The 23,172-nt window shown below is 39.1% G+C and overlaps 1 protein-coding gene across 6 annotated transcripts in view; it reads right to left on the reverse strand.

Annotated features, from left to right (window-relative positions):
• utrn (utrophin) overlaps positions 1 to 23,172 on the reverse strand; it is a 315,204-nt gene that overhangs the window by 96,234 nt on the left and 195,798 nt on the right. For all 6 annotated transcript variants that reach the window (XM_041805540.1, XM_041805544.1, XM_041805541.1 and 3 more), the window contains 2 exons: positions 4,847 to 4,976; positions 2,047 to 2,315 (listed from right to left, as the gene is read on the reverse strand). In XM_041805540.1, the coding sequence (XP_041661474.1) occupies positions 2,047 to 2,315; positions 4,847 to 4,976 (399 nt within the window). The remainder of the gene's footprint in view (positions 1 to 2,046; positions 2,316 to 4,846; positions 4,977 to 23,172) is intronic.

The following is a 23,172-nucleotide window of genomic DNA, read 5'->3' on the forward strand; positions in this document are numbered from 1 at the left end:
CGTTTTCCTCTAAGTGGTCACACAACAGCTTATTTTAAAAAGCTGGAACACCACTGAAGCACAGAGATACTACTTGCTTTGCAGCAGAATTAGAGAAGCATTTAAACTTTTGCGTTTGTCTCATTTGCAAAGGTATACTGGTGTAAAAGCAAAAATAATTTAATTTTGGTCATCAAGAGGTGGCATGGTCATGATCACTGGAAAGTTTGCACCTAAATTCCTTTACAAACATTGTGGTGCAGTTACCACCAACCCTCAGCAGACAGCACTTTTTCCCCCTCAGCTGTACATTTCTTGTGTGGTTTTTACTGTATTGTACTTTCTCAGTAAGGCTGATATGCATTGAAAGGGGCAAATTTTTAAATCACCACTTAATGGCTCATTTAAATATTCCTTAACACCACTGGAGCATGGAGAAACTTCAACCTCTTGCATGTGCTTTTTTAATTAGAAGGTGCCTTTCTTTACTTTTTGCGACAGATTTACAGATGGGAAAAAAACAAGGTATGTTTTGACCATCTGATTTGATGAAAATAATAACAAAAACAAAAAGAAAGACACAGCCTGTTTCTTTGTTACCTCGTTTTATTTTATTTATTTTTATTGTTATTTTTGGCTACTATGCTCCATCAATCATATGTCCTCTATACCCTTCAATATAAAGGTACTAGACAGCAATGTCTTCGTAAAAATGCATGTGTGCATTAGTATATTATGCTAATAGGCCTATATTGTGTAATTTCCTGGGTTATTGAGAAGGAGTTGGGTGGTTTTTGTAGTGTAACTTTTGAAACTAATTTATTTTTTTTACCAAAAAATTGCAGCACCGTTACCACCAACTCTCAGCAGGCAGTACTTTTTCTCAACTGGACACATCTATAGTGTTTAAATTACTGAATTGACTTATTTTTTAAATAAAACTGATATGTATTTTTTTTTCCTCAAATGACAACACAGTAGTTCATTTAAAAACTTATATAAACAGCGCTGAAGCACAGAGATGCTATTTTCTCTGCAGCACCATTAGAGGAGCATTAAAACTTTTGTATTTGTGAATTAGCAATCCTTTTGTGAAGGAAGTGCAAAGTAAACATCATATGATTAATAAATTAACATATAAGTCAGATTGTTTTCTAGAGATTCAAAGAGACTCACTGTGACTACAGAACATGCATGAACTGTCAAGTAACAAAAGTAGGTACCCAGTCTCTCTGCCATTTCAATATCAGAGCCATTATAACAAACTTATCAGCAACTTTATCTTAATTGGAGTTTATTTTTCTCATTCACTGTGGGTTGAACTCATAATCTCTGACTTGAGATAATACATAACGTTTTAAATTGAGTTTTGTTGAGTTATGGTTTTAATCTAAAGTGTCTTCCGTGGCTGTCAATAAAAACTTCAAGCCTTCGTGCTTTGTCAGTGTTCTCACTGTCATAGTGAAACCTAATAATAGAGAGTTATATTAAATTGGATGCCTACATGACATGGATATGAAAAGATTTAATTGGCCAGAGTGTCAATACCACAGGGAGGCAATCAGTGTGATGTGAGTTGTTGTAACAGACAGCCAAGTGAATGCAACAGTGATGAGTTGGCTTTACACACACAACCTGTGCACTGTTATTTAACTATTTTGGGTGCTGCTCTTTCCCCACTGTAACTTCATCATTATTTGTTTACCTTTAATTATTAGGAAGCCTGTCATTTTGTTGCTTGTTAACTGAGCGTTTGGCTTGTTCTAGTTTCCCTCTGAAAGGTGAAAACTCGTCTTTAAATTTAATTTGTTGGAGTCTAAAACATGACAGCATTATCAAACCCAGAACAAATATAGATTTGTTCCAGAAATAAAAAAAAGGCAGGAATGTGAAGGTCTTAATGATATGTTGAACAAAATTATGGATGTACAGCTTTGAGCTCAAGTTTTAACTGCATCAAACCGAATATGTTATTTGTAAGTTGCAGAGACAGCTTTCAACTATCTTGTACGAGTTACAGAAAAACTCTAGATTGATGTCTTGCTGACTACTATCTCTTTGACCCACCATGGTCCTGTCGATGTGGTCCTGCAGAGAATCGATCAGCAGATCCCCCACTGGCTGCCAGGCAGCTTTGGCCTCCTCCGCCTGGGTCAGCCGCAAGTCCAGCTGGTCCATGGAGCTCTGAAGCTCCTGGAGACGCTCCAGGGCTTGCTCCACCTGGCTCTGCCAGCCGCCCATGTGTGCCTTCAGACGCTCCCATCGTTCCCTCACCTCTCCCGTCTGCTTGCGGATGGCACGGGCCAAACCTCGGGCCTTCTCCTCTGGGGTGAGATCTGGAGGAAAGTGGCATTGAGAGAGGAGTTAATTGTCTTGTTGACAAAGACACTTGGTAATCCATTTATTTAGTTCAGTCAGGAACACTCTCGTTATACATTTAACTATTTGACTGTAAAATGTATTTACAGTTTTACTTGGCGGAAAAGGCTCTGCCCAAAATGATGCGCCCTGGGTTAGTCAAGCAGCATACTTGACATGGCTAGAAACCCCCATATAGATAGATATGTTATGATATTTCCTTCAGAATACAATAAAATTAGTTCAAAAGCAGTTAATCCATATTATCATGAATCTGAATATGAGGGTACAAAAAGCTTATACTATAAAGAAGGAGGCTGGGGTGGAGGAGGTTTAGCTTTGGCAGCAGTGGCAGTGTGGTGCATTCATGCTAGCAGGGATTAGTGAGAAGTGTGTCATGTTCAAATAAACCACTGTGTTGAGAGAAACAGCTGTGACTGGTTGTCGAAGCTGGGAGGCGATAATAGGGATCAGATGACCATCAGTAGATCATGGCTGGGCGTATGACTACTGCGTCCTGCATGAACTAATGTTAGGCTTCATTTAACAAAACAAAAAATGTATTATTCATGGGCATAACATTAGTAATGTAGCCCATTTAGATCCTTGTAGCCTTCCAAAAGTGCCAGAAGAAGAGTCAAAAGAGAAGTATTTTAAATAACATCACGTCTGTTTCTCTTGATCCAACTGAAATACCTTTTTAATTCCACATTTTTCACCTGTTGACCTTCAAGAGACTCCTTATTTGTGCATCACTGACATTCCACCCACATTTTTTAACACTGTAAATGTTGGTTCCAATTATTTAGGTTAAGGTACAGAAGAAGCTGTTCTTTCGCATTTTTAGTCCTCCTTCTACAAATGACTTTCCATTGTTTGCTCTTCCTTTGTTTGATTTCAGCCTTGCTAGCAAAAAAGAGAGAAGAGAGAAGGGTGAAAGGTAATAAAAAAGAAATCTCAATTACAGAGAGGGCGGAAGGAGTGGTAGTCAATGCCTTGAGATAGAAAGGGAACCTCTGGAGTGAAAAAGGATGAGAGACAGAGAGGGTCTTGGGAATTAGGGAGACAGGAGAGGTGAGATGATGGGATAATTGTGACAGATCAAGGAGAGAAGAAAAGGTCTGAAAATGCTCCCCAAACACCTATTCTAAATACAGAAAAAGATGAGCTGCTTTTATGACTGCTAAGATCTTGTCTCCGGGGTTGTGACAGGACTACACTTTTCACCTGTTGCACCTTTGCAATAAATCTCCCCTCCCAAAAATGCATACAAGCAATCAGACACCTGCAAGTGCTGCAGTAGTGAGTGAGTAAAGAAGGCATGTTACAAGCATAAAATAAATGCTTAGTCGCATGCATACAAATAACTGACAATAGTTAAGACTTTGCTGCAGTGTCACTCAAGAAGGAAATCTCATCTCCTCTGATTAAATAGCGAGCGCAGTCTCTGATCTTACATCTTTTATCTATTTATACAATGAGGCGACGCTTTGATATCCGTATCAGAGATCACAGACAACAAGCCTATCAGAAAGGGGGGCTCTGAAGTCCTGCCACACCCCCAACACAGCCCCCATGGGTCGGTTTAATTATTTACACAGTAGGGTTTTAGTTTGAAGGGAAATGTGCTGACTTAACGAAGACTTTCCTGCTGCATCCAAAACAGGCTGAGAGAGAATGCTGAATGAGTCAGTGCATATTTAATTCTTGGGTGCTCTGATAAGATGTTAGTACTACCACCAGCTTATTTTTAAAGTGGAGGGTGTTTTGGAAGGAATTAACCTCAAAATTAGGGCAAAATAAGTCCTAAAATTTGGTTTTAATGTGACTAAACAAGCTTTCTGTGCAGCACTGGAGGAGAAAGTGTGCTGTTGTGGCTCTCCAAGATGGTTTAAAAGGGTCTACGAATGCATTCAGGTGACCAAGGGGAACATTATATGGGAAACTTCCCCCCAATTGAAGTGCAGCCAAGGGCGTTTTACAGTCGGCATGTCATCAAAATATCTTATTTTCCCTTATTTCCTGTATTCTTTCCACTGTACTGTACTGTATCCTTTCAGAAGAGGTAAGAAAATCTCCAAAAACATGTCCTGTTTTAAAAAGTTATCTTCCACATGTACAGGATTTCCTTGAAACAACGCCCTAATGTGATGAGATCCATTTGCATATGCTTGAAATACAGAAGCACATCATAGCACATGTCAGTGATGTTGAAAGTTTAATGATAAGTAAGTGAACTCAAAGGCTAACAGAGCTATTTCTAGATCATACCAATTGTGACTCAGTGTGAGGTTCTTTCATCAAGAATCACAGAGGATGCATCAAAACCAGTTGTTATTCACTCTGAGTAATGACATTATGTTTTCAAGATGTTTGTCATTTTTACATGAAGTGGGTGCACATTGTTACAAGATGCTCTCTAATGTAAATTATATTCTCCTTTAGTTCTGTTTCACGCGCTCAAGTAAATGTGTACAAGTCATTTTTTTAATGGAGAGTGTAAATGTACCTGTCTTTGGCTGCAGGTTCTTGCGTGGCTCTCCGGGACCCTCAATGGGCTGGTCGGCGAGAAATGAGCGGGCTTGATCCAAAGTGTTGATGACCAAATGTTCACGTTCCTTCAGTTCTGAGCAGAGAGCCTGAAAGCAAATCAGAGCAGCACATGAATAACAACAATATTTGTTAATTATATAAGAAAAATAGGAATGGCTAAACTGATAAATAGAAAAAAAAAATCAAATATCCACTATCTCAAAATATTAGAATATTACAAAACATCAATGAAAAAATGATAATACAGAATGTTGACATTCTGGAAAACTATGCTCGCTTATGCACTCAAGTCAGAGCTCAATTTACAAATTACTGAACCTAAACAACATGGCATAGAGCAGGGGTGTCCAAACTATGGCCCAGGGGCCAAATGCAGTCCACCAATCACAAATTCTGAATGTTAGATGAAATATGGCCCACAATTGAACATGATGCTTGGTTTCAGCACAAGGCAGGGCCACCAAGTTAATTTTGTAAACAAACATTTTGACTAGAAGAATTAATTGATATGCATTTTATGCGACTTAATGAAGACAGCACTGGAAAACATATTGGCAATCAAAATAAAAACAATATTTCGATTTATAATGCCCTGATGGATTACAAAGGCCAGTAGCAGTACTGCTGGTGTTTTAGGGGTAGAACCAGTGGTAGCCAGGGCTGACCAGGACAATTTAGCCATTTAAGCATACCCAATCACTAAGCATATCTTAACCACCTTAAGTTTGTTTTTTACTAACTGTATTATCTTCAAAGTGAGGCATATGAAAGTGGCGTCACTATCCTTTTATATTTTTAATACAGCCCTTAGTGGAAAAAGTTTGGACAGCCCTCGTATAGAGCTAATCATCCCGTGGAACTGCTGGGGTGTTATAAATACCAGGTTACTTTGGTAGCAGCCTTCAGCTTGTCTGTACTGCCAAGTCTATTGTCTCTAGTCATTTCCCCAGAAATTGTCCATTGGGTTTAGGTAAAACCAGATTTCTGGCCAATCAAGCACCATAAAACCATGGTCAGTGAACCAGTTGCTGGTAGTTTTGGTTTCACTGTGGGCAGGTGCCAAGTTCTGCGGGAAAAGGAAATCAGTATCTTCATAAAGCTTCTCAGGAAATGGAAGCATGAAGTGCTCTAAAATCTCCTAGTCAATGGCTGGCAGGATTGACTAATTTGATAAAGCACAGTGGACCAATAGCAGCAGATGTCATGGCACATGGCAAAACTCTGGACTTTAAGTACCTTTGATTCTGTGCCTCTCAGATCCTCCTCTATACTTGGGGACCTTGATTACCAAATGCTAAATTGACTCATGTAGAACAGGATTTTTGACCACCGAGCAATGGTCCAGATGTTTTTTCTCCTTAGTCTTGGTGAGAATCTTGTGACAGCTGTGGTTCAGGAGCGGCTTGACACTAAGAAAACAACACCTGTAGCCAATTTCCTGGACCTGTGTGTGGTGTCTTGATCCACCGACTCCAGCCTCAGTCCACTCCTTGTGAAGTCTGAGCTCATCCCTGCTGCCTGTGCTCCTTTTCTTGGCACACTTTTCTCTTCCAGTCAACTTTTTTATGAATATGCTTTGATATGGTCTCTGACAACAGCCTTCCTTTTCAGTAATAACCTTCTGAATCTGGCATATATAGAAATATCACTTCTTGAAGTGAATTACAGGAAAAAAAGAATTTTCTATGATATTCTAATGTTTTTAAGATGCAGCTGTAGATGGAAGTTGGGATGGCATGGTTGGGGTATTTAAAACTACTGGTTTGAAGAAATGAGGGGGCATTTATAGTGCACTGTAATTTCAAATGCATATGGCATAAATTGAATAGAAAATCATGTTTGCAACATGCACTATGCAGCAGAGAATTTGAGCAAAGCAGTAACTTATATGCAACAGAATTCAGGCAACAGAGTAAAAATCTTTCCAGAGTCTCGTTTCTTGAGCGTTTCAGAGTTTAAACTACAAAGAAAAGAAAAAAAAAAAAACAGACGCCACTCTATTGACAGCTACTAATTTCTCCCTTACAGTGGTATCATTATTATTCCCAAAAATTAAATATCAGTCAAGCATACATAGAAAGGCAATCATGTTTTTGCAATACATTTCAAGAAAAGTTATCTTAATGAGAGTGTATTTCAAAGCAGAGTTCCAAATCAGTACAGGGTTTGAAAAGGGGGTAATTAATGCGTTTCCTCTGCAGGTATGTGTATGTGTGACTCTCGTCTGCAGAAATGAACTCCAAATGAACCTGGTGCATTTTGAACGAGGTGTTGCACCCAGATAGCTGCTCCCTTTCGCCCTAAAATATCTTCTCATCAACCAGATCTACTTTAATCATCACTGACATTCATTAAATTACCAAAAAGAGACACTTATGATTAACCCATCGGTGCACTTATTCTAAAGAACGCAGCCAGATGTTTTCAGTTCAGCTCGTGGCGGAGAAAAACAACACTCTCAATAGCTAATTAGGTGATAGCTGCATAACAAAACTCTCTCTCTCGCTCTGCCCAGTCTTCTGCTTGTTAGAGGAAGAATAAGTGTAAAGCGCAGCCGTGTTGGGAGTGTCAGTGGGTTTGAGAGGTCTAAGAACAGAACGGAGGTTGAAGGCGAAAATATGGAGGCACATTCTCAAGGTCAGGGTGAAATAATCCGAGCTCCACCAGTAAAATGAGCTGCTTGTTGCTTTAACACTGCAGGAGTTATTATTAGGGAGATAGCGAGCAATATCATGCTCACTTTCTTACACAGCAGTGGACAAATTACCATACAAACAAGTATCACCCAGACACAGCGCGTCTCACATTTCAAACGCCATGTTTGTGACGGTTTCAAATGTTTATTGCTGCAGAAAAACAGAAAGTTTGTCTCTGCGCTTCTAAACTATCATTGCTCACAGATTTAGTTTACATGCAAAACAGAGGAGTAATGATAGCATCTTAAAACCTTGTTGGAGCTTACAGGTGGATGCTAAGGGGGTGGTGGTGGGGTTAAATGACTGCAAGAGTGCAAAACTGATGCAGGCAGAGCTGGCAATGGTGGAGGGAGAAACTAGAAATCCTGCAGCTTGAATAGACTGGAAGATGTTTGTCAGGTGGTTGGATAATGATGAATGTCAAGTGTGAAATCAGTGCAGCTCGAGTTGTCTGCCTGAACTAGCTTGCAGGAGTTGTTTCATTTGTGGGACCAAAATTCATGACAAACAGATTTCAGGACTGAAAATTTCTTATCTCTATTACAGTAAACAGTTGGAGAAAGATGGAGAGACTGGGGAAATTAGGGCCAATACAGGACTGAAAACATCATGACTACTGTGCCAAACTTTTCCTCTAATGTTTTACCATGGAAATGGATCAGAGTCTGTCCAAAGGTTATTTCTTCTGCCAAGTAAAAAGATCTCTTGTTTGATTCAGCAGTTAGATCAGTGGTTCCCGACCTACATGTACCTAACCTGCATGCTCCACATAGTCCACCTGTGCTGCGACGGCACATGCCCTTGTCTACTGGGTGAGTTGCTGGAGAGATGTGCAGCAAAGCACAGACCTGAGCAGCCACAGATCGAGAAGACAGAAAGGTAGGTTCTTTATTTTTTAAACCTTGTCTTTTGGGAAGATAAAGTAAATCTTATCTTATTGTCATTCCGTATTTCTACATAATGAAATGTAGTTTTGGCAACAATCACCAACTTAGCAGCCTCAGTCACTCGTCATATATCAACAATAAAAACATTTGCCCAAACAATAAAATCAATTGCCACAAAATCAAAGCCCCTTAGCCAAAAAAAATCACAGGAGAACTATGATGGTTCAAATGGGGATGGTATGTAAATAAAAGATAACTTTCCTTTATAAAGTTGATTTACTGTTCACATTGATATTATTGTGATTTTCATTGTTTCTACTACAGGTGTGTAAATTAGGAAATTAAAAGGTTTATTATGTTGAGAAAAGGTGTGGTTTCTTATAAATTCCTGTGGTTTACCACCTCAAAAGTTAAATTTTCTTTATCCATTGCATCAGGTTACCTCTGTGACCCTTTGACCAACTGATGACTCACTTTTTTGCTACATGATGGTGTGATGTTGATGTGGTTATGAGATTTACAATCAAGAATTCATACAATGTGTTGTATTTTTAAACTGATGGGATGCTTTGTACATTGTTCCTTCAGTTGGGATCAACCTGCTGTGTGGATTTGCCGAAATACACCAGAATAGCAGAGTAGAGTGGCGTGGCACATCTAGTGTGGCGCACGCAAGAGATGGTTCCACTTGTACAGTGGAACTGCAAAAACTGACGAGATTAGAAATGATTTTGCCTTAGAGTGTGCTTCATGAGTGGATTGCAGAACAGACCAAGTATGGGGACAACAGGGGTAAGAAAGAGAAGAGTCTATCCACCTCAAGACCCACACTAAAATAAGTGATACATTACTGTCAAAAATAAGCATTGATTTTTATTACTTCATTACTAAACCAAAAGAAAATAGGTCTGCACAGGTTTTCTTAGAGATTTTATAACTGTTTTATTTCAGTTAATATGTGCCAATCCAGGGCTTCATGGCAGCACAGAAGTTAGTGCTGTTGCCTCACAGTGAGAAGGTTCCTGGTTCGAATCCCAGCTAGGGCCTTTCAATGCTAGTTCTCCCCATGCATGAGTTGGTTCTCTCCAGAGTACTCTGGCCTCCTGCCACCACCAAAGACATGCTCATTAGGTTAACTGGTGACTCTTACTTCCCGTAGGTGTGAGTGTAAGAGTGCCTGGTTGTTTGTCTCTATATGTCAGCCATATGTTTCTCTGGCAACCAGTCCAGGATGTACCCCGCCTCTCGCCAATGACAGCTGGGATAGGCTGCAGCCCCATGCATGTGACCCCATACAGAATAAGTTGTCTGGAAAATGGATGGATGTGCAACTCTAATTTTGACAATCTCAGAGCAGACAAAGCCTCATGTCCCTCAGATCTTTGGTGTCCCCCTAGGGTGCTAGATTCAAGCATTAAAATGCACTTTTTGTTTGCCAAAACATTATCAACTTTGCAGTTGATAAGCATGTAAGGAAACAGATTTTTGTGTCCATTCGCGTAACACAGTGCATAAAAACATACTTAAATTAAGAAGCCAGTGACCTCATGTCGACTAGTCAGCCCAGTGTCAGCCCACAGCAGGCCATAAAAGTAGACACAAAGAGTGAGAATAGCATGTAACAGCGTAATTATTCTTGTTTTAATACAAGCCTGACCCTCAGGGGACTTCACTGCCTATCAGAGTGTGTGATTGCTTTGTGAGGAGGGGATGTAGTTGAATATGCTGAGGGGGGAAGCTGATTAGATGGGACGCTTTGATAAAGTTTCACGCTTATCAGACTTATCACAGGATGAGTTCAACGGAATATTAGATGCCAAAAAAATGCATTTTTTTTTCTGCGCACAACACTGAGTGAGCAGCACATGACAACAAGGTGTGTTCAGCGGCGTGGTGTACACAGCAGAACCTTCTGAAGAGATAAGAAGAGAAGGGAGGGATGGGAAGTAACAGTCAGTGCACAGGCTGTGAAATGTGAACGCTGCTTTTCTTTTGCTCTATTTTTTTTTTAAAGGCACTCACTGCAAGGAGGAAATTCAAGTTCAGCCTGATACTGTGACAATTTCATGAAAAACGCCCTCACACGAGAATGAAGCATCCTGTGGAGGACAAATTAAATCACTCCATCTAATAAATGGTGTGCTCCATTCCAGTGATCCTTTCAGGTAGCTCAGAGAGTGATAGAAGTTAAATAAGAGGTGATTGAGGAAGAGCATAAGAGGTGTGAATGTGGAGCAGTGATATGGAAAGGTGGGTGGGGAAAGAAGCTGAGAAATCCCTTTTTTTCATCCTCTTTTTGTTTTGCACACACAGATTTAGTTTAGGCTTAAATCAGCTTTAGAAGGGATGAATACGGGTGAGAATGGCTTGTTAATTCTGCTTAAGTTGCTAATGGCTAAGCAAGTAAAATCTCTTAAGTATCAGTTTTGTAAAGCAGGACATAATCCTTTCTTTGATTTCCCAAAAATCAAATATTGCAGGCTAGTAGAAGCAGAAAGGAAAAAAGAACATACTGAAAGGAAGCATCCCTTGCTGGATAAATCAGGGCTGACTGATAACAACCAGATGTAAAAGAGAAATATAAATATTTACAACCTAAAGCCAGCAAGCTGTGCGTTTGACAGTATGCTTTTCATGTAGTAACAGAGCAATGTGTAGCCAGATCAGAAGCAGTTTTTGGCTTTTTTCTGAATTTAACTATTATCACAACTAATTTGAAGATGCACCACAAAATAGTATGTAAAAAAAACTCCTGCTGCTGAAAGTATAAAATTTCTGTTCATTCTTTGATCAAATTCAAATGAAAAACAAACACTATAAAACTTAGAAATATGACTAAGGTTGTTCGCCATGGACTGCATAAAACATGGATGTAGGCTAAGGGATGTAACCCATGGGGTTCTGAAAACCCGTTCTGAGGCCAAGCGAGGGTAGCTGCCAAACTGGAAATGATGAGTCAACCTAAATTTCTATCAACATTGTAAAGACAAAATCCTGAATCGCACTTCAAAAAAAAAAATCTTGAATTTAATTTCATGTTAAACTTTTTGAATACAAACAGTGGAGTTTTGCACCCTGACTTTACCCTGAAATTTTCCTGCTAGCCCAGTGAATTTTTCCCTCCCCCACCTCTCCATTGACTGACAGCAAACAGCAGGAAACCTTCTTGTAGTGAGGGATGAGTATCAACAAGCCTTCTGGTGGACAGTTACAACTCAGCTACACCCCTAATCATGCATATTGGGCTGTTATAATTCAAACTGATTATTTACAAAATAACAATTTTATTTATTTATGCTGAAGCACAATATAGCCTTTCTCCAAATGTAAGCTTTTCTGTACACTGATATAAACCATTAGGAAAGTAAGGTCAGACTTCAAAGCCAGGTGGAATTAATGGAAATAATTAAATAACAGTGAAAAGAGGCAAACAAAAAAATAGACGAATAGCAGCAAAAATGGGTTTGGTTGCAAAAATGAGCAATAAGTGGCAAAAGGGTTGAAAATTGTCAATAAAGTGACAAAAATGGGCAAAAAGCCACAAAAGTGCCGTAAAACTGTCAAAAATAAGTGGCAAAAAACAGGTTAAAAGTGGCAAAAAAAATGCAAAAATTGAAAAAAAGGTGGCAAAAATGGGTTACAAGTGTCAAAAAAGTGTCAAAAAAGATGGCACAAAATTAGAAGTGACAAAATCCAGAAAAAAAGGGTAATATCCAGCAAAAATGTGTTTAAGGTTGCAAAGAGAGCTAGCAAAAATGGGCAGAAAATGTGATGAGGATTCCAGCATCCTGTTAGGCAGGATGGTACCAGTGTTACTTAGATAAAACAAATGCACTGATATCATTAACAAATTACAGCTGGGGGGGATTCTCTGGGTTTTCAGTTGTGCAGGCCTGCATGGGAAGCTTAAATCCTAATGGAACTTATATTAATCACACAGCACTACATTGTTCTCATTGGGCTGCCTCTGAGACTGCACTTCTCGTAAACAAAGCCACACATGCATTTTATTATGACTTAATGATATATGTAAGAGATAAACATGTCCGGGCCCAGTTGTGCTACAGCATTATGAGTGCAGGCCAGTGGAGGTCAGGGGAGGGGGGACTATCGTGCTTCAGCTATCGGGCCCAGAATGAGTGCACCCGAACTTGTTGTCACAGGAATACAAGCTTTATTATCCTGAGTAATCAGGGTAAATAAGTACAGACCTAAGGAAAAAATACAAAATTGATGAATTATCTTGGGAAAATAGTTAAATAAAATGTATGCATGTGTGTCCTCTAAAGGCTTCCGTATCACAGATCTTGTGATGAGATCATTAGTCATTTTCAAGGACAAGAATGAACATTAGGAGCTTCAAACTAGCTTCATGCAGATCTAGATTAATGTTACTGTATACCTGTTTGTCATACTTAACCCAAATTTATGAAAGCCATGCTCCCCATCATGTTTTACTCTACACTGTCTTCAAAGTGGCACAGACCAAAGCAACAGAGAGTAGTAAAAACACTACAACTCTTGCCAAGTCAATCCCTGTGTTAGAGACAGCCTCGGTGTATGTGCTTCTTCCAGCCACTGGGTACCCCTGCAGTTCAGACAGACAACAACACCAAATACTTTTCCTTGACACTCAAACGAGTCTTTTTAGTGAAACTTCAACACGTTATCAGAGTCACACAGGGACACACTTTTTGAGGGAGCATGAGAGGTAAAAATATCAAACACATGTTCTGCTTTTAGGTTAAGAAAAAAAGATTTGTTTTTCGAGTAAATCCCAGCTGGTCTGTGAGTGATAAGACATGGCTGTGTAAGTCAGAGATAAAACACTGAAGGTCTTCTTTTAGCTCTTCTTCTGTTTAATATTTTTTCCACTTACATATAAGAATATGTAGTAGAAAAAAGGCTCTCTTTTCAATTCCTATTTACTTTAAAATATCTATGACTTTGACCTTGGCTGTGTTTGAGTCCTGGTCCGTGTATGTTAGGCCGTGAGCAGAGTATAGTCTTATCACTGTGTGCCCTGTGCCGCTGTGGTGATAAGATACCATCACAAACACAGCTGCTTTTCTGAGCTCTGCCAAACATCCCTCTTCCCGCTCTCAAAAAACCCTGATATCTCTGCCTCTCCCCGTTATTACTGCGCCCTCATCTTCTGCTGGGAAAGAAGAAAATAAGCCTCCTGAAAAGAAACCGTGACATTATTCCAGCTCTCAACATCATAAAAACACCTGACAGACACCTGAGGAGCCCACACAATGGAGGCTCACTGACATCCAAAAGAACTGCCAGGAAGCCTACAATATGAATTCTTATTAATGCATATTTTATAGAGGGAAGTATTTTTAGGTACTTGTTTTGTTTGCAAATATTAAAGCTTCTGTTCTCTGAGCCTGATTATATTTTACATTCAGTTACTCGGCTCATTAAGGAGTATCTGAGGGACTCAGACTGGAAATTTAATTGCTCCTACGGCAACCTGCAAGCTGCTGACAGGTGATTGTTATTTGAAATAAGAAATCTGACGTGTTGCTAATCTACAGCTTCCAGCCTTTATAGAAATAAAACACCTTAAGGTGTCAGAAAACAACTCAGGACTGCTTTGTAGAGAGTTAATTAATAAGGTAATGTGAAAAAATGATGCACACATAGGTTTCTTCAGTAACCGTTACTGCCATAAGAGAGGTTTTCTAGTGTTTCTTTTAAATATGTGGTGAATATGTTTACTGTATTGCATTAATGCATCTATTAAGACATTTATGGATTTTTAATGCACAATATAAAGAATTTTCACACTAGAAAGTATATTGAAGCTTAGTAGCTGATGATCAAGCTGAAAGACTTCTTCGTTTTGATTCATTTATAATCAGTCATTCATGTGTCTTCCTTTCCCTGCTCTGTTTTCCTGCTCTGGTTATCAGCTGGTAGGGGCATCTGCCTCTCTCGATCCAATCTTTCTGCCGCTGTTGTATCTTAAAATCTTTTCTCCACTCCTTTACAGTCAGTCAGTTGTTTCTGTGAGACTGCTGCAACCATCCTCCACCCCAGCTACCTCCATTACATCTAATCAGTCTCCAGGTTCAACTCCTCGTGCATTCTGCATCCCTTCCTCACCACCTCCAAGTGATCTCAGTGTCTGGGTCAAGCTCTTCAGTAGTCCACTCCTCAGCTTAACCTATTCCTAACCTACCCTTCTGTGGCCAGCAATTTATGTTAATTATATTAATTTTATGTTAGCATTTTAAAGTATACTTACTATTGACAAGTATCTAACACAACCACACTTCAAACATAGCTTAATACACTATTTGGACAAAAGTATTTGGCTACACCTGGTTTTAGTGAATTCTGGTGTTTCAATCAGAACTGTTGCCACAGATGCCAGGAAAACATTATCTGCCTGACTGCATCGTGCCAACTGTGAAGTTTGGTGCAGAACTTATTGGGTTTTTGTTGTCAGGATTTGGGCTAGGCCCCTTAATAGTGAAGGGCAATCTTACAGCGTCAGCGTGCCAAGACAATTTGGACAATGTTTTGCTTCCAACTGTATGGCAACAGTTTAGGGAAGACCCTTTTGTATTCCAACATTGCTGTACCCTAGTGCACTAAGCAGTAACTATGAAGACGTGGTTTGATAAGTTTTGTGTGGAAGAACTTGATTGGCCTGCACAGAACCCTGACCTCAACCCCATCAGGCACCTTTGGAATGAACTGGATTGCGAGCCAGGTCGTCTCGTACAGCATCAGTGCCTGACCTCATAAAAGCTCTACAGAATGAACGGACACAAACTTCCATAAAAACTACAAAACCCTTGTGGAAAGCCTTCCAAGCAGAGCGGAGGCTGTTATAGCTGCAAAAGGGGGGCAAACTACATGGCAATGACGAACAAAAACTTTTTCCATTGAGGGTATGTTTATGCAGACATGTGTAAATGATGTATTTACCTTGTTTCTCTGATAATAAGAGTATATTTCAGTCTTTTGAGAATAGATTCTATTTATCTCCTAATCGTAAGAAAAATATTGACTTTTTTTCTGTCATGATCTCAAGGTAACAAAGCTGATTTCCCATTCTAATGGATTAATTTAACATAAAACTTTTAATATAAGCTCATCCAAACTGTTTTACTAGTCTGGTTTTGCAACATGTTTTCACAAATAAAGGCAGGTCTCACTCAGAGACCCCTGAAGTGTTGAAACGGTCTATAAATATAACAGTGCATTATACTATGTGCAACTGTAATATACAGTTCAACATTTTTCTGGTGTAAATGCACAATGTTAGGATTTTTCCCATCTTTGCTGAGAACATTGTATTAAACTAATTAAAGTTATTTGTTGAATTGATGCCTGTCACAAATGAAGGCAGGGTTTGTTCAATGTGAATTAAAGTCTGGGCTTTTAATTAAAGTTTTATATCTCATTTTCTCAAGACAACAAAGAGATTTTACACAAGCCATTCACCAGATTCTGGCATTCTGGAAAACAACACAACAGGCGAGCAGACGTCATAGGCCTGAACTTGACATGTCATGCTGAGGATATGATAAATACTGGTTGGGATGTCAAGAAACGGCAGGAAATGACTCACTATCATGTCTTGTTAGTCCTAGTTTTACATTATACATTTTATAATACATTAGCCCTGCATTTGCTGTTGTTCTGGTCATAAACAGGCATTGAAAACATCACATAACATCAGCTTAAATATTTCAGTAGCAGACTTACTGCTGCCTACTCTTACAACCTGCAAATTTACAGGAATTTGAGCATTCCTAAAGTCATTTTTCTGTCCAGCTGCTTAATGTATTCAAAAATTAATTCCCTTTTTGTCTCAATGAACGCCTCGGGTAAACATCTGACTCTCTAGCTGCTAAATGTCGCACTGTGCATGCTGCCTGAAGCTCATTGTGAGCACATAGCGTACAGTCAGTTGTGACAGATATTTTGTTCAAACAGCTGCAGCCTGGGAGTGGAAGTGACGCAGATGAGAGCAGCGAGAGGGATCCAAAATAGTAAAGCTGCAGGGAATTTCAAAGTTGAGTGGTATTCTTCTGTGGTGTCATTGTTGCAAATGGAATCTTATAGAAAATGTAGTCATTTGAGCCAATGTTAAAGCGATACTACTAAAGAAAGAGTATGTCTTTTTCTGTGCAAATTGTGCCCCCAGGCTTTTAGAAGGCAACAACTTCAGAGCCAGTTTGAGTTTTGTCTTGTCCAGTGTACACCTATTCTGTCTGAGGAAGTGTCTGTCAGTGAGGAAGCTAGGCTGCTCTTCTTGGAGATCATACATACATATGAGCTTTTTGGGGTGCAGAGTTCAAACAAATATGGACCATTCTTCCTATTAAAAATCAAATCCATGAGAAAAACAGTAATAGCAAATCTGATGTTGCCCTGTTTCATACTGCTAAGGTAACTCCACATAGTTACCACTATGAAAGACAATAAAGAAGTTTTTATGTTTGCAACTAATGCAACTAAACAACTACTTTGACCAAGAAGGGCACCAGACAGGCAAAACACATATGAGCGCTACCAACAAACACAAACGAAGCAGACAGACACTATTAGAAGTTATCAAAGCGAGGCAATAGTGAATTTTTTAAATAAAGCCCCTCACTGCCGGGGAGATAAGGTAACGTCTAGAGTAGCAGTTTAATCCATTTCTCTCTCCTTTACGTCCCGTCCGTTCAAGTGCAAATGGTGCTAATCAATCATGCAGGCATAATGATTTAGAAGGTTTCTGCAGAGGATTATTAAACCCTCCTCTCTTTAGACAAGGTAATTGAGCATATTGAGGCTTATTTGACTTCTTAGATAACTAAATTTAGAGTGGAATTGTACCACTCTTTGCCTCTTTCCTTATTTATTTCTATTCTGAAACATTTCGAGCAGCTTTTAAGGACCACTCTGGATTGTCCTCACAGTCTAGACATAAAGCAAACTGTAGCTGAAAGATAAGCGTTGTTCAAAACGCCCACAAGCGCTCACTCCCTTGTTGCTCCTCCTCGATCTAAGAACTGTTAATTTAATAGAGCAGATTGATGAGTTTAATCAGCTGGATGCTGACAAAGGTCCTTTACTGGATAATTGAATGTGCGATTGATAAATGCTATTATGGCCATTTATGTGGGGGGAACACAGACACAGATCGATACACGGAAGAAGGAGCAAAGAGCAAGAAAAGTTAGTGCAAAAAAATCTTTCCATGTACAAACCAGTTGTCACCTCTTCTCTCTGGATCCAATTCTGTCTATTTGTTCCACTTAGTCACACTCTCGGTAGAACCTATATTAAGATGATTGATGTAACAGCTGTCTTGGAGTGAAGCCAAAATATTTAGAGCTACAGGTTATAAACCCTGCATGCTTAATGTCAGCAGATGGGCCATGGGGCTTAGTCAAAATTTAGTGATGGATTTAGTGATGATTGGATTATTAGGGCCCAATCACCAAAACTCTGAGTGACACCCTATTGTATCGGTAGGCGTTCTCATTATTATTCTACCGAAAGAGGGGCTAATTTTGGAAGCCTTGACATGCTCAAAAACTCAACAAAATTAACATAAAATTCAGAATCCTCGCAAAATTGCCTCTACGGCGCCCCCTTAAGAGCAACCCCTAGGCCAGGGTTGAGCTACATGCATGAAAATTGGTAAACATATATATCTTGACCAGATAAGAAAAAGATTCTCCTGGAAAACCCCCTAAAATGTACAGGAAATTAGTTCACAACAGTTTAAGGTCAAATTTCCCATTTGTTGTACATTTAAACAACCAATTCAGAAGAATTTCATCTGATTGACACAAGAATTTTTGGGGTATTCTAGACAGAATGGAGATAAAAACGTATTAAAGAAAACAGATTTTTCACCAGAGGGCCGTGACCGGGGCCCCTGTAGCGCTTGTGTCAATCAACACCAAACTTCACATGCATGACAAGGGTACCCTCCTCCTGAACACATTCATACTTTAAAATTTAATTGAGTCATAGAGCCTCCTCCTGCCAACAGGACGTTACTTCTTCCGAATCATAATTTCTCATGTCTACATGGTTGGTCAGATCTTCCACAAAACTGCTGTGGGACATCCCAAGACCTGTGCCACACTGCCATCAATAGCCCAAAGGCCTGCCTCTTACCCTGTCACCATGATGATGCAGTTAACGTCATCAAACAGGAAGTACTTTTTTCATGAGCCAAACACACTCCTACAGTTGCAAAAATTCAGGTACGAGATGATTTCGATGGGTGGGTGTGGCTAAATGGCTAAGTGGTCATTAAAACACAAAGGGAATGTTAAGACCCACACAAACGCCTCTTTGACCCATACCAAAATACTGACAGGAAGTCAGTCGGATTCATTCAAATTTCAAAATAATGCCTTTTTTAGCTAATGATTTAAATTTTTGTTAATATTTTTAGTAAATTGTCTGTGTTCTTTTTTTCTTTCAAGACAACAGTATCAGACTGAACACAAAGGAGTTATGAGGTTCAGGCACAAGCTCTTTTTGATACCTTTCATTGGTTTAAACTATGTAAAACCCACTGACAGACATAGAGAGTGACCGATAGCAATGATTTACAGAAAAACAAAAGGTATGAAAACTGGAGATATGAGGTTTTGGCATGAAAGCTTTAATATAAAAAGTCATGATTGAAAGCTCAGTTGACAAATCCAGCTTGTTGCAGACTTCTCAACTAGATTAGCAGAGAAAAGAAGTAAAGGTCAGGGAAAATATAACAAGAACTAAAAATACATTCATAGAACTTTCTATACTTGTGAGTGTCTGCTCCAAACAGGTACAAGAATCTATTTTGCTGTGGACTGTAACAACCTGAGAGGATTAGGTGTTTGAATGGAAAGTGAAATTTGTGCTTAGGTTAGCAGGAGTGACATCAAGTCTGTGGCTTCAATGTGTGAATTTCTTTTACAGTGCAGTATGGCAGGGCCCATCGGGGGGTATTATGGCTTTACTTACATACAAATAAAGAAGGACATGCATTGTCCGTATTAATATACAGCCAAAGCTTGAGACTAATGCCCTCTCTGATTTTACTGCCTCCTGACTTTTTACTAACAGCAGCTTCTCTGTGTTGCACTAAGTGGCTTAGCACTCCCCTTTCTATCTCCCACAAGAAGAGTCAAGCTCTTACCCCTCCTAAGCCCTCCCCTCCAGATAGACACCAATTTCCATATATATCTACCCCTTTCCGCCCTCTCTCCACAGCTGGCATGTGTATTTATACAGAAACACAGGAGACTTGCACGTGTTTGTGTGTCGGTGTAAGCAAGTAATAAAGCGTGACGTGTTCAAAGCCCCGGCTTTTTGTGCTGCTCAGCCCCCTCATCCCTCTCAGAGTCAGCAAGACCTCCAGGCCTATCTATTAAGAACACTGGGGAGAAGGAACTGAGGGGAAAAATACAAGGTAAGTAGGTCCCTCTCTTGCGCTCAAAAAGCTGAACACTTAGAGATGAAGATGGAAAGGGAAGAAGGATGGAGCAAGAAAGACATCCTCTCTAAAGAGGAGGGGATTCTTACTCTAGGACGGCAACCACAGAGAAGAAAAAACAAGGAGACGAGAGACAGTAATGAGAAAAGAAGGTGAAAGTGGAGAAGCAGGAAGAGTGAATCTCCAGTGGTTATTTTGTACTCTCAGTTCCATCTCTTATCTAATGGAGCTTGTCTGATTGGCTGGTTTGGAGCCAGTAGATGTTCTCTGTCAGACACAAAGCACATCTAAACATCATTTCAGACCACACAGGACACATTTAGATTAAACAGGACAGATGGCTATTGTGCCATGACTCAAAACACTGATAAAAATGACATATTTAATCCTTGTTTCCAGTTCTTAGAGCTCCTGCAGGGAGTTTTTGGCTGCTATGAAACATGCTGATAGTAATACGAATTCCTCTGCAGGGCAAAGCAAATGAGGCCATAATTGACCAGACTGACTTTCCCACATTGTGGTTTGTAATGTCTGAAAGCACTGTCACAGGGTACTCATCAAATAAAATGGTTTACAGTGTACTGTGAAAACAGCCTTTCAGGGTTTCTTCGCAGTTTTTAAAATGAAATTGAAGACTTTTTAGGACCTGATTTGAGAAAGATTTGCACAGCATATGATCAAAAATGGATGGCATATAACATTTGTTTTTGCATGAACCAAGGAAAAATTACAGATTAAATGTACTGTTTATTCAATGTCCAACGAGATAGTGCAGTGGTTCCCAATTGGTGTTCCATTAATTAGGTAAAGGTACCCTAGGACTTAGTACAACTATATGTACCAGGACATGTCCCATGCGTTAAAGAGGATATTTTGCCTGGATATGAATATGGTGTGCCTCAAGATTTTGGCTAGATCTTACTTGTGCCTTGTGCAAAAATGTTTGGATTGAGAGCACTGAATCTTTTTGGCCACATAACCCAAATTTGATGTCTTCTGGCACATTTAGTGCCTCTATTCTATCAGTATGCTGTACAGTAATACTTACTGCAACACATACTAGCAGGTTTGCTAGCCCAATTCTGAACAGTGAATAAAATATTACAAAAGAGTTAGACTTTAGTCATGGGACAAAGACAAGGTGGGCTTTATACATTTTTAAGTAGGCAATAATATGAAAAGACAAATGCTAGTCAAGTCCAATTTAAAAAGCCCTGAGCCTTGTGCAATTCTTTTAACCACTGTGCCTTGCCTTGACTTTTTGTCTTAAAAAGCTTGTAAAACATCAACCCTGTGGTGCACAGTTAGGCTCTAAACATCCTTTTTTATGAAAACCCAGGCTTTAAGAATATGTGGGCTGTAGTAACTAATTTCAAAAGGTTATGGGATTATGATAACAAAGGAAAAAAACTAAACAGAAATTAAAGATTTTACATATTACACCCCATAAACAATAATGACTGGGATTTTTTTGCGCAAACTTTTTCTCAAATCTGTCTTGCACCAAAAAGTAAAAAAAAAATTATTCTGTGACAGAAAGTCTTAAATATTAGCATTTTTATTAAAAAAAAAATCCCTATGCTTTTGGGAGTTTGAGTTATTATTCAAAACAGGTCCTGTCTGCAGTGACACAGAGGGACACATCCCAGCCTCCCTGTGTCTCTTTCTCTCCATTATGAGTCATTCAAGCTCTCTTTACTAGTTTCTAAGTGTCTGCATAAGTGCTGTGCGGCAAAGCATAACATGACGATATAACAGCCTGCCATTGGTTGCCCCAGCCCATCACAATGCATTCTGGGACACAAAAAAAAAACAATATGGCAACAGCATTAGCGGCTAACCGCAGGAACGATGGAAAAATGGATTATAAATGGATGAATCATTGGTACATTTAACTGTTGAAATAGGAGACTAAAATAGATGAAAAAATAAAGTTTATAAAAAAGAGCTTAAATATTATAACTAAATTCGGTGAAAATATATACATTTTTCCCTATAATTGTAATCAATATAAACTTTTCTTTTCCTCCAGATCTTTTTCCTGTAGAGACTCCATATGATCTAGGCCAGATCACTGCCACATTGTACTTTCCTCCCAGAACAGAGTGTGCTCTCCAAATCTAACTTTGCTGCATTATTCTTTTTCTATTAAGGCTAAAGCCTTGATTCTGGGAAAAACTATTATTTCACCTAATCTTTTCTGCTTTCGAATGACAATTTCTCATTAAATCATTAAAAGACTTTACTTAGAAGGCATTAAAGCAGCAGGCAAGAAATTGATTGTCTGCCAAAGCAAAGAGCCCGGCTCTGTCTCTACAGTGCATCTGCTCTTCACAAAATAATGTTTCTGGATTTAGAGGGCACAAGACTGTGCCAAAAACAAAGCATTCTATATGATAGAATTTGCCTTTTTGGAGGAGTTATAATAAGGTTTGGAAAACTTTATGAAGTTCATTGAAAGCCTAAAAAAATCACTTATCTGCAGGAAACTCCCCTTTTTCCCTCCTTAATTATTTCTCTATCATTTTTATTCTTCCATGAAGTCATTATAAGGCGTATATTTAATTTACCTCCATATAATTAAAACGTTTCTCAACTGAGGAAACCCACTGTGTTTCTGGTTGCATGAATGCTTAACAGGTCTTGATAAATACTTTAATTACTAAGATGTAAGGAGGAAAATGAAGAGTCTGTTAGAACCTAAAAAAAAACTTAAAGAAAATGCACATGCACATAATCTGTTGATTTCATGTGTTGTGATCCTATGTCCACATGTTTACTCTCAAGGCGTTTTGGGAGAACCATATAATAGCAGAGCGATCAGAGCAACAGAGAAATGCATTATGATGTCAGCACCAACAGTGGTATCGGCCAGCAGACTGAGAGTAAACAGTAGCCAGAGGGGTGAGTCATCTATCTGAAAGCAATTACATGCCAATGCACTATCACAATAACCAGTGGTTACAATAAATAATACATTGGGGAACCAGGATGAAAAATAGCAGTGATGACAAAGGCATGAACAGGTCGCCACAATAACGGTATTGATCTCTTCTTTGGATAAATGATCTCAAATGGAATAAAGGTGATGTATAGGAAAAAGTGTCTCATTGAAGGAGAAGAAACAAGAACTCTAATGGTTACATGATGGTTTTGTTATTATAGTGTTTAAGTCTAAGCTGATACATGTACTGTGCAGGGTGCTGAGTGGTTTTAACATTATGATTATTAATCATGGAGGCAG

The sequence above is a fragment of the Cheilinus undulatus genome, linkage group 14 (assembly GCF_018320785.1).
Source record: "Cheilinus undulatus linkage group 14, ASM1832078v1, whole genome shotgun sequence".
Classification (NCBI taxonomy): domain Eukaryota; kingdom Metazoa; phylum Chordata; class Actinopteri; order Labriformes; family Labridae; genus Cheilinus; species Cheilinus undulatus.